The 12493-nt window shown below is 44.2% G+C and overlaps 1 protein-coding gene across 1 annotated transcript; it reads right to left on the bottom strand.

Moving 5' to 3' along the window:
• Positions 1 to 227: 227 nt before the first annotated feature.
• Positions 228 to 11291, bottom strand: LOC116794411 (ovoinhibitor-like). The gene is made up of 16 exons (XM_032703057.1): positions 11159 to 11291; positions 10353 to 10372; positions 9381 to 9517; positions 9151 to 9211; positions 8539 to 8672; positions 8047 to 8098; positions 6879 to 7015; positions 6404 to 6464; positions 5478 to 5614; positions 4929 to 4989; positions 3386 to 3519; positions 3248 to 3308; positions 1797 to 1933; positions 1390 to 1450; positions 912 to 1027; positions 228 to 424 (listed from the first exon to the last, which is right to left on the bottom strand). Exons 1-16 carry the CDS (start codon positions 11211 to 11213, stop codon positions 379 to 381), a joined length of 1410 nt encoding a protein of 469 aa, XP_032558948.1. The 5' UTR covers positions 11214 to 11291; the 3' UTR covers positions 228 to 378.
• Positions 11292 to 12493: the final 1202 nt, after the last annotated feature.

Here is a 12493-nt window from a genome sequence, read left to right as displayed (position 1 = left end):
TATAGTTAGATAAGATTAACACTGACAAGGAGACTCTGAGGAGTAAGGAAGTGACTGGGAGCTCCACGGGGAGGTCAAGCCCTCATCAGAGCAGGGATGGCACTGACACGTGGTAGGAAAGGTTTCGTCCACAGTTTGGTAGAGAACACCAACAGAAAAATACACAGGCACTCAAAGTACCATGTCAGGGAGGAGATGGGGCAAAACAGATGCAATATAACATTAAGACAGAGAAACTTTGCCAAGTCAGTTTATTGAACAAGTGTCTCAGGAGCTAAGGAAACAAGGGAAACTGAAGGAATGTTACCAGGGAAGATTAGCCCATGGCAAGTCACATTTAAGGGAGCTTGTCTTCCTTGGATGAACTCCAGCACAGACTTAGCATTCAGCCAGACTCATGAGATTGAGAGTTGTCCTGCTTTCCCTGGTGAGAAAAGGGGAGAGGAGAATTAGACATAGAGCATATTAAATGCTGAAGCCACATTCCTCATTTCACTGGCCCAAGTGATGATTTAGTATTGACTGGAGATGAAGAACCCAAATACTCCCTTTCATTATCATCTTTGAAGGAAAGATGAAGGTTTCATACATTTGATACTGTACAGTTGGTTTGGTGAAGTACTTTCCACATGCCCTCGTGAGCTTGTGGGACACATTGAGTGCTGGTGAAAATGAATAAAATACTTTTTAAGTTAACAAACAGAAGGCCAGGTACAGATCACAGAAATGGGCCCCTTGCATTTTCCCCTAAAATGCAAAAAGCCCATCTCCTTGCACAACTCATGGTGGACTGGAAATGTCCAGTATATACCCATAAGCTGCTAGTCAAAAAGGCATCATGAAAACAGCCCTGAATTCATAGTTGGTACAGGAACTGATCATGAAAAAAAAAGTTTTACTCTTATACTTACAGGTAGGCATTGCAGAAAACACATCTGTTGCTGTATGTTTTGCCATCAGAGCCACAGTGGGGCATATATTCCATGGTGCATATATGGGACACTTCTTTGAAGTTCTTGCAGAGCTCCTGCACACAAAAAATAGACATGAGTCTCTCTGCCTGAGAGCAAACTGTGTCCCCCCAGCATAAGGAATGACACCCACTGAGAAATGAAAGTGGCTGTAACATTATTATAACCAACTCAAAGTTTCCTCCTGGTGGCAGATGTGATTTTGTACTGTTTCTGCTCACTGCCATGCCTTTTCCTACATTGTTACACAGCAGTGGGACAGACGTTGGCTGTTTTATGATCAGTGTGAAATTCCCAAGGGATCTCCTCAGGTCTGTACACCACCACTCCCCCAGTTTGTAAAACAGAGAGAAAACAGTCCCTCATGAGCATAACAGACACTGGACTTCATCCTTTGTTCCCATCCTTTCTCACTCACTCTTGTAATGTCCTCTTCACAGCGTCCGTTCTTTCTTTTGCCAAGGTTGGTCCGATGCTCCCTGGAGGAAGGAGAGACCATTGTTAACCACGACCTTCCCAAGTACAACCACGGAGCAAGAATAAACCTCACTCCCATGGAGCCACAGGATTTTCAGATCAACCACCTTAGTTAGGACTGCCTGCACAGCACTACCAAGAATGTGCCCTTGTGGGTCAGACATGTGCCCATGGTTGACGCACCCCCCTCTGTGGAGCTCTGGGATTGAACACCTATGTCAAACACCAACAAAGGAAGCAGGAAGATGTGGGCAGACAGACAGGACCCCTCCAGCACAGCGTTTCATAGAGAGTCCTTGAATTTCAGTTGGTACTCAGGGATCCATCCACCCCCAGGGAGGTACTTACATGTTGTGGGCACACAGCGTACACTCGCTGGCGTAAGTGACACCGTCGGTGCCGCAGACGGGATCGTAGATCATCGTGCAGGCCATCAGCTGTGTGCCATCCTTCTGTGTGGACATTCGGTACTGGCTGCAGTTGAGCTGGGGAACAAGGACAACAAAAGCTCTGACACGGGCTCTGCTCTGTGCAAGGGAGCCCAGACACAACCCCCTCTGCTTTTGCCTCTGCCTAAATCTGCCTACGCCAGATCCTAAAAGGATCTACCAGAGGACAAATTACGGTTATATATTAACTCATTCTTCATGGAAAACTAGCAATTTCCTTTCACAGCCTTATGCTGGAGAAGACTGCATGAAGGCTGGAAGGCAGACATTACTCATTCAGCTTTGCATTTATCACGATGCCCCTATACCTTGCTGAACTGACCGGGATATTACAAAGCACAGCTCAAAAATAATCTGCAAATCAAAAAAATGACACGATTTATGCACTTCCTGCAAGGGGGCTGTCTGTGACCAGGGTGTTTTTCATGGCCCACAAGAATGGAGGGGGGATATGCTGACAGGGCTTTTGTTGCAATGGGATGGTTCCGAGTGTTGAAACCTGCCAGCAGGAGTGGCAGCCATTGAAGCTGATTTACGCCAGCTGAAGAGCTGACCTTGCATTTTAGCACTCCCAGTTTCTCCAGTGTGAGCTCTTCTTTCCTGATTTATGTATCTCACCCAGCCTGAGCACAGAGTGCACTCGGGAAACAAAGGAATGACATTTCATAGTTTGTTTGTATAGAAATGAAATATCTGACTCGGGATGTTGACTCTTTCAAACAAATGCTAACGAGGTGGCTTTGTTCTTCTATTCCCCAATGAGAGTAAATAGTTTAGAGCTGGCCAAATATAGTTAATCTGGTATTTTTACAAGATTCATTGTTGGTATACATTAGATTACATTGCATTTACAAAAAAAAACAAAAAAACAAAAAAAACCAAAAAAACAGGGATGAGTATCAGGTATCCCCTGATACCTTAGGTATTAGCATTCAAAACACAGGCAATTCTCTAATCTTTGTAGAACATCCTTTTGTAAAACACAAGCATCCAGGAGGCACCAGGTTCCCTGGGTACCCTTTCCATATTGCCAAAATGGGCTGCTAAGCTCCTGCAGCAGCTATGATGGACCACTGTGGGAAAAGGATTTCTTCGTGTAAAGCCTTAAATCATTTATGTTACCTGTCTCATAACTCATTCCTCACCTGTCCTCTCCTCTTTCTTTTCCTGACTGTGTGCAGGAAGTGCACAGTGCTCCTGCTGCCAGGAGGGTGATATTCACCCACAGAAGGAAGGTCAGCACAAGCCATGACCTCCGTGGAGGCTACGCCACCCAAACCAACCAGCGTTTGTTCAAGTCATGCAGTTGGCACCTGCTCAAACTCTTGTTTTTCTTTAGGTTTCACTTACTTGGGGAGCTTCCTCTATGCACCTTCCATCGTGCCTCTTGGCAACCTCGGTTCCAGAGGCGCTGGAAGAGAAAGGAGAGTTAAAAATGCTCAACAAATAACTTTGTGGAGCTCTCCAGGGGTGACCTCCAGGCCTTACATGTTATGGGCACAGAGCGCACAGTCGTTGCTGTAGGTGACACCGTCTGTCCCGCAGAGCTCACGCAAGATGAAGGGACAGGCCATCATGGCCTCCCCTGATTTGGTATTGCTCAGGTATGTGCTGCAGTCAACCTGGGGAGGCAAAACAGCAATGCTGGGTCAGCTGGTGCAAGAAGAGTGTCTCACCCAGCAGTCTGTCCACACTGATCCTCCAGATTTTAAAGGTTTATGTCAGGGGAAAACCAGAGGTTTTTTTAAGTTTACTCTTGCATTAGAAAATAGTTAAGTAATGGTAGTTGGGTTTGGTATTTTGTGCTAGCAGAGGGAAGAAAGGAACAGCTGGCCAAAAAGATTATTTTCCTAGAGTAGTACACATAACAAGTCTTAAATCCAGCATTTCATGAAATCATAAAGGTTGGAAAAGACCCCTAAAATCCAACTGTTAACTCAGCACCGCCATGTTCACCACCAAATCATATCCCTCAGTGCCACATCCACATGTCTTTTGAACACTTCCAGGGACAGTGATTCCAGCAATTCTCTGGTCAGCCTTTTCCACTTACTGACCAGACTTTCAATGAGGAATTTTTTCCTAAGGTTTAATCTAAATGTCCCCCAGTGCAACTTGATGAATCTGATTGAAAGTGTTTGATATTAAGTCCAGCTTGACATAGTTAACTGCATCTGAGATTTTGTTTCAGATTTTCCAAAACAGCAGCAAGAGCTGTTTCACCAGCTCCTGACACAAAAATATTTACAATATATACAATCTATTAATTCAAATATTTGAGGATAAATAGACAAACATCTATAGGAAATCAGTCTACACTGGCTAAGCACCACTGACACTTTACTGTCATTTTGCACAGTTTCCCCAATGCAGTGTTTCTTGTTATCCATATTTCCCACATGGTCCAAGAGCAAATTAAAGCAAAGACAGCATTTTAACAACTTGTCTTTTGTATAGAAAATATATTGCAGTCCCTCAGGATGCATGAAATTATTTTTGGTGCTTCAGAGCTGCTCTGCATAAGCAGAATAAATGAGTTGAGATATTATCAGCACATATTGTTGCTGTGCAGGATAATAAAGCTATTTCTGTACACATACCTGAGAGCAGATTTGTCCTGGCTGACCAGAGCACAAGGATTTTTTAACCTGCCTGTCCACTGCAATGGAAATCCTATCACTGAATAAATACACTGACACCTAACACAGCCTTCTGCCTTCTCTCCTACTGTGCTAAAATGAGTTGCATGGTTCTTGTGCTGCCTCTGATGATTTCTGTTCAGAGATCTGCAGTACTGGGACATTTTGTTTCTGAAGTCCCAACCTGGCCCTGTCCTCTCTTGCCCTCATGTACAGCACATTGGCATCAGCAACTGCGAGCAACTAGGGAGAACCACAGCATCAACATGAGCCCTGTGCACCAAGCTCCATCCATCCATGAGCATAGAGGGTGCACTGAGCCCAGCCAGGGTCTTCCTGGAGACAGGAGAGAGAGTAAATGGTGCTTATTTTACAGGTAAAAGTACACTTACGGGAGTGCTTTCCTCCTTGCATCTTCCCTCATGGCTTTTCTTAACGTCAGTCTCGTGTTGTCTGAAAGGGAGAGGTTGGGGTTAGCACACACACCAGCTGAGCCCTGTGACACCCAGGTACCACAGAAAGCAAACTCAATCCATACCCATATATATGATAAAGGAGGTATCCAATTTCCTTATGAACCAGCTTATCCCAGTCATTAGCAAGTATAATGGGTGCAGATCCATCAGGTTTCTTCACTGTGTGCTACACAGGAGCCCCATCTGCTCTTTCCTCTGCCCAAACACCACAGTCCCACCCACTCTTTCCCCTGCCCAGATATCACAGCGTTCATAGTTTGCTCAAATCAAGAACTGACTCTCCCACAGCTCTCCCGAGGAGCAAAAAGAGAGCATCAGGGAAGAAAATGAAGGTGACAGAGGCTTCAGGAGGTTGAAAGAGAAACAGAAAGAGATGTATGGATATGTTAGCACCAAAAGAAAAGCCATGTGGAGCACTAACCATGGCTAGTCACTCCAAAAGAGAGTCCTATGTACAGCACTTACACGTTATGGGCACAGATGCTACACTCGTTGTCGTAAGTGAATCCGTCTGTGCCGCAGACAGGGCGCAGGATCCTGGGGCAGCGTACCAGGGCTTTGCCTCCCTTAACCTTTCTTGCTGGGTATTGACTGCAATCGATCTGCAAAAGGCAGCAATGACAAACGTGAGGAAGACCTGGTTTTCTGACCAAAAGAAATTCCACCATAACCTCCTTCCACGTCTTTTACACTGGGATACTGATGCGACACTAGTGCTACGGCTCAGTTCTTGCAAAGCCAGGTTGAGTCAGTTCTGCATGAATCCTCTCATGCACAGAAGGAACTGCACGGCACTACCATAGTTTGTGAGATGCCAAATCACTGGAGTAAGAAGCTTGGTCAATCCCAAATGCAAGATATGTCAGAAAAGCAATTTAAAAAGGGAAAAAACATAGTCCTCTTTTCATTGTGCAGTATAGATATAAACAAAACACCAAAACAGTGAAGACTTTGATCTTCCTTTGAGGGTGCCCTTCAAACACAAAGCCCAAAATGACCAATTCCCTCATTTGTGTGTTGGCATGTCCTAGATACCAGCTCTGGGACTTCTCAGCTGATACACAGATCAAAACTTCAGGTGTGCTCCATATTCCAGAATACATGCCCACCCCCACCCCAAAGGCTGACATAGGTGTGAATTCATAGTGAAAGCTCTGTGCCCAGCTCTTGTGCAGCCCTGGGCTGCCAGGGTTGAGAGGGCAAGGAGGGCCCAGAGGACACCTGCCTCAGATGGGATTCACAGGCATCCTCGACACAAGAACCTGACAAGACTTAATAGACCAGTGTAGAAAGCCAGGCTTTAGGTCAGCTCACTTTCAGAGTAGATGTCACCTCAGGGAACCTTTCAGTTGATACAGCTAAGAGAAGTAAGGCTTATATTGAACACTTACATCAGAAGTCTCCTGTCTGCACTGTCCACTGTGCTTTTTGCCAACATGGGTCTTTTGTATTCTGGAGGAGGGAAACAATAAAATTTAGGAACTAAATGCTTAACCTCTTGGTCACAGTCATGTGCAAAATGAAGCAAACTATAAAAGTGTATCAGAATAGCTACTTTACTCATTAACAAGCTCATCCCATCTTCCTACAAAATGCAATTTAAAGTAATATTCCGAATTGTTCCTTCCTCTGCCCAGTCACTGCCCAGCCCACAGACTAATCCAAGGAGCTGCCTTATTACTCTTCAAGGTTTTCTCTCACAAGCACAAAGAAGACATCAGAAAGAAACTCAAGGTAAATCCCAAACCAACCCAGTTTCTAAGAGACTTGAAGAAACAGGCATAAGCAGAAATGCAGCAGGGTGGTTCTCAGGACTGCACAGCATTTCTGGCTACTCAGAAGGAGCACTCTAAGTATGGCACTTACCCATTGTGGGCACAGATCCCGCATTCGTTATCATATGTGTTGCCATCTGTGCCGCAAACTGGATTCAGGTCCCTTGGACAGGATACTAATACTTTGCCATCTTTAGTGACTTGTGTTGGGTACTTGTCGCAGTCAACCTGTCAAAATAAGGACAAAAAGCTCTGGTGGGGCCCTTGCTATGCAAGAAAAGCTGATGCAAAAGCTGTTCACTCTGTATCCAAGCCTCAGTTGTTTCTGCAACAGGAAAAAGCCCTGATACACTGAAGTTAAATTTCCAATCAGAAATGAGCTTTCTTAATGTTATCCTAGTTCTCTAGCAGTCAAGGAAAAGGACTATCTTGTCAAAGGGATTCTTCAGGCAGAAGAACACGTATAAAATTTTGGGCCTCTTCTCATCGAAAAAGTGTTCTTGAATTTGGTTAGAAACATTTTTCCCCAGCTGTAAATCTGACTAATACTGTTTTGGTTTCTGTTGGTTTTCTCCACACTTCTCCAGCTCTGTGATTACTTCTTACTTCAGATTCGCTGTAGTTCAGCACAGGGTTTGAAAGGATAGGAAAAAATGGTTATCTATCAGTCAGAGAATGGGCTTCAGACATCCCACAATTTTGGCGCTGAAATACAGAACCTTCTCTTCTTGAAGCACCAGACTGCTGGCCTCACACAAAGATACAATACACCATGCTCTATAAATATGTATGCTTAGTGCTCTTGTGAATCTCACTGTGTCTGTGAAAACCACCAGCATGGGAATTTTGAATCTCTGTTGCTGAGGGCTGAAATGCTTGTGATCTCCAGAGAGAAAACTGCCAACCTGCACAGAATGTTGGCAAGTGAAACCTTGCCCCCCACCCCTTCCTCTGGGCACACAAGCCAGCTTAGCACGTAGGGAAGTGAGTTCTGAAGCACTGACTCACTGCAGCTCCTCATTCCATATCCCTCTCCTTCCTCCTTCCTCAATTTGGTGTGGTAAGCATGGGATGACCTTCTCTTTGGAGCAAGGAGGTTGCCAAATCCACCCACATCATCCAGAAAAGCCAAGCAGGAACTGGGACCCCTGTAAGCCTTGTGCTATGAATCTCTTGTAGTTTCCTAGCAAAATCTGTGGGGTCCTCAGGATTCTATTAGCAGCCCTAAAAAATTAATTTTTGACTTCTCTTGCACTTACAAACTCCTTGCATTCTCCGTCGTGTATTTTGGTAATATTGGTGTCATATTCTCTGAAAGAAAGAAAAACTTTGGTTAGGAAGTATTGAGAATAACTTCCCCCATGTCACTCCAGGCACTGGGACAACAAAGCTGAGTTCCACCCATCTTGTGGGACACTACAACTGCTTGACTTGTCTGAATGCAACCTGCAGATGGCCACGGCAAATGCACAGTATTCCCATATCCCATGGGAATGAAGTGTTAGGAGTAATTCGGTATTATAAGTAACACTTTGATCTGTTCATGGCTCTGCTCTGGGTTTTTTGTGATTCCCCTCACGACCGCAGTCAAAAAATAGGGAAGAAAACTCAAGCTGGCTGAAGAATTAAAAACAGCCAGTTCCAAGGAGACCTACAGAGACACCTGCCTTAAGACTAATATTTTACAGAAGTGCTTCTGAGAGCCTTAAGTCACTAATTATCCAGAAGGATGTTCCAAGCACAAGACTTACATGTTATGGGCACAGATCTCACAATCGTTGCCATAAGTGAAGCTATCGGAGCCGCAGACTGGTTTCGATATCCTTGGGCATGCTACCACGACGTGATCATCTATTACAGCTCTTCGGTACTTACTGCAATCAATCTGTACAAATAGCAGGAACAGAGGAAAAAAAAAAAACAAAAACCACACATTTTTGATATAAAGATACAACACTCCTACATAGTCTGCTTACTCTCTCTCAGGCTTTGGGGACCAACTAATTCCACTATCAGAAGCAGAATTCTCTGTGAGAATTCTCTCCCGCTGAAAAGAAATGGCATAGCAAGAAGGATTGTGATTTGGGTTTTGCAAGGCACTTCATAAGATCCTGCTGGAGCTATCCAAGCGGTGAGATCCAAACCTCAGCCAACATATTACTTTCATTTTATTCCCTAATACAGAGACTAGAAGTCTGAAGTAGAAAATAACAGAGGTATGGTATCAGATAGCCCATAAAAACCCTCCCAGCTTTGCTTATCATCAGATTTTAATGCCTTTTGGGCTGTGCAGACCAGTTGTGCATGCTCTATTCTCCTTTTGTGTGGTGTTTGAACTGCCCCCATTACAGACTTTGTCTTACCATGATAGATTTTGGCTCACATTCTCCATCATGGGCCTTCTCCACACTGTCACTGTGTTCCCTAGAAGGAAGCAGACCAGTGTCAAGGATCTCAGAGTACCATTGCCTCGAGGCTGGCAGTGTTGGCACCCAGCTGCTCCTCATCCCAGCTCATCTTTGGGGAACAAAGCTGCCACCTTTACCTGAAACACCTTGCCTTAAGGTTTCTGTGAGGTTCCAGCAGTACTTACTCATTGTGCAGGCAGATCCCACAGTCATTGCTGTATGTGTTGCCATCAGTGCCACAGACTGGTTTCAAGTTCCTTGGGCAAGCTACCCAGGACCTTCCATCCTTGGTAATGCCTCTGGCATACTCGCTGCAGTCAAGCTGTGAAAGGAGCAGAGAATCAGCCCCAATTTTGGCCCCCTCATGGAATGAAACCCCCAGCAGCCTCCCACTGCCACAGTGCCTGCAGCTCCTGCCCACAGGCAAATTAGAGGCATTTCTGGGAGTCTGCTCAGGCAGTCAGGAGAAGGGAATCCTCCCTACTGAAGTTTCTGATTATGCTTTCCTGATGAAGTCCAGGGATGCACAGCACAGGGGAAGGATTGCTGTGGGTGAGACACTGTTTAATGAAGGCAGTTGGCAATCGGGAGCCCAGCTCTGCGCCGGAGCCCCTCGGCTCAACAGCGGATCGTTTCAGATCGTGCTGCACTCTGTGAGCTACAGGAGTCTCGTAGCTGCGTGGGAAGAACCTGCAGACAAATCCATGGCTCAGACCCTGCTTTTTTCCTCTCTGTGATATAGGTATAGAAATTTATGCAAGGAACACAGTTCTTTGGGTCTTACCATATGGAAACAATTATCAGAGTCACAAGTCTTTGATACTTTCAAGCATATCATAAGACAGTATTCCTCATGAGGAGGCAAACTACTGCCTTTGGCTTGGAGTAACTAAATTATGTCTAAGAGCTAATATAATAGGATTGTACAATTACTTCTTGCTTTTTCCTTTTATTTAATGAACTGAAAATACTGTGAGAAATGGGGATCTTTTACTTTCTCATGAAATTGGCAATATTATTCAGCCATGCACTGGAAAATATTATTTGAACAGCTATGATTTCATTAGATTTAATCCATGTGCTCACTGGGTAATTACATACTGTTTCTGCTTTACCAGAAACCTGAATAGAACAGAATAAACAGATCTGTAGCTTACCTGAACTCCAAAGGCAGTACCTAAAAGAAAAAAATGGAGAAAAAAAAATCAAATTACTAATATGCAAAGAATACATTTGTAAAGTTTTTCATGAGACTTTTAAATTCAGTGATGTTGTTGACTAACTCATTTAGTTTAGGAAAATATGGAGTTCTACATTGTGCCAGTAAATGGCCATAGGATGTATTAAAAGTTACTAAATACAGTTTCGTTGCTCTTCTGAGGGCAGATAAAACACGTGAGAGCATATATATTAATCCATCCCTCAGATGTTAGAGGGAAGGTGCTTTCAATTCAGTACTCTTGGATTTTAACCCAAGAGACTTAATATTTGACTTTCAGAAGTTTGGACACGCATGCTTAAGATGACTATCAACCACTGGCACTGTCCATCTCCAAACACATCCTTCTCAGTTACCAGGAGCAGCACAGTAAACTTACAGAGCAACCCAACAGAGTTTTAAGTTTGCATTTATGTTGCTCACATGGGTAATGATGCCATTTCTAACAGCTTTGTTTTGCCCTTTATACACAGGACTCCCATGTGCAAGTTCCTGCCCTGCACTAGGGCTGCTTCTTCAGCAACTGCTCTTACAAACCAAGACGATGGAAACAGTTGCCTGCATGATGTTTGCTGAAACCTCAGTCTTGAAACCTAACTTTTTTGCTACACTCTCTCAGGAAGGATATTTCTGCACGGAATAAAGTTCTCGTCCATGTCGCAAGACCCAAAGACTCTTACTGAAATGAAAATTCAGCTCCAATTCAGCTAGATCAATCTCTGCAGTATCCCAGGAAATACTCACCAAAGCAGCAACAAAGGGCTAGAGCTGCCCTCAGGAAAATGTCTGTTATCTTCATGGCAGCCAAGGATACAGCTCCAGTGCAGCCTGCGTGCTCTCTGTGCAGGCGAGGAAGATTGCAGGTAGGAGCAGGAATATATAGCACACCATGCTATCAAGTGGTCCCACCTTATTAGGTAATGCTCCAAGCCTGTCATCACCATTCAAAGCCAAAAATGTGTTTACCCAGCTCTAGATGTCTAGCTAATGATTGATACAAGCGCGTATGCCAGGAAGGGGATTTCACGAGCAGGAACCGTGCCAAGACCCCTCCTGGACAGATCTGCCCAGCCCTGGGCTGCCCCTCACATGCCTGCAGGGTGTTGCGGGCTCACATCTACCCTGTGTCTGCTTAAATGCAATTAGAACTTTCTCCTCCTCTGTAGTTTTCAACTGAGCTGTCAACTGATAGCCAAAACCCTCATTATTTAACCTCAGAGCATGATTTTGTACTCTTCACTGCTGTATTTCATCCCAGTTTGAGCCCAGGCAATTTCAGCCCAGAAGGTCACCCTGTGCTCTGCGGGAGGAATCCTGATCTTCTCCTGTTTAAAAAACTCAGCAGTGCTCTGTTCCATGTGCCAACTTTTTTTGTACAACAGCAAAGAGCAAAAATATGAAGTTCGGTCCTAAACCCCATCTTTTTGGCTGTTCACTGATAACTCCCAGGGTGCCGCCTGCTCATCTGCTACCACCTCCCCCATGGCCAGTCCCTGACCCACCTCACAAAGTCTAAGTGACACCATCCCACAGGGCAGCAGGCCAAATGCCTTTAATTTCTGCATAGACTAGATGTACTGTATTTCCTTTACCTAGGAAATCAGCCAACTTTGCAAAGATTGGTATTAGCCCACACATGGTTTCCTTCCTGAAAATTCACTGTGTACGTTATCTCTTTACGCTTTATATCTTTAGTTTTCTTCAAACATCTCCTTAAGGTTTGCCCACTATTAAGGTAATGGAACTTAGATTGGTCCTGAACACTCCTTTTGTCCTTTATATAAGGAGATTTTTGGCAGTTCTTTGGATTGGTCTCAATTGTAGTCTTCTCAATTGGGATCCTAAATTCTCCAAATTTCTTGCTAACTTTTAATCTTTCAAATTCTGTACTTGGTAATCAAAATCCTTACTTGCAGATCTATTTTTGATATAATTTAAACAGAGCGAGCTCGTGTTGAATCATCACAGTTTTATTTTCTAAGAGAAGGAAATTTCCAACATCTTTCTCACTTAAAAAGCAAATCCACAACAATAAAATTTTGGGGATTGCCTAATGGAAAAATATTTACTTTCATATCC

Source organism: Chiroxiphia lanceolata, chromosome 15, assembly GCF_009829145.1.
Source record: "Chiroxiphia lanceolata isolate bChiLan1 chromosome 15, bChiLan1.pri, whole genome shotgun sequence".
NCBI lineage: Eukaryota > Metazoa > Chordata > Aves > Passeriformes > Pipridae > Chiroxiphia > Chiroxiphia lanceolata.
The sequence above is the reverse complement of the archived record's forward strand: the minus strand, read 5'-3'. Positions and strand labels throughout refer to the sequence as shown.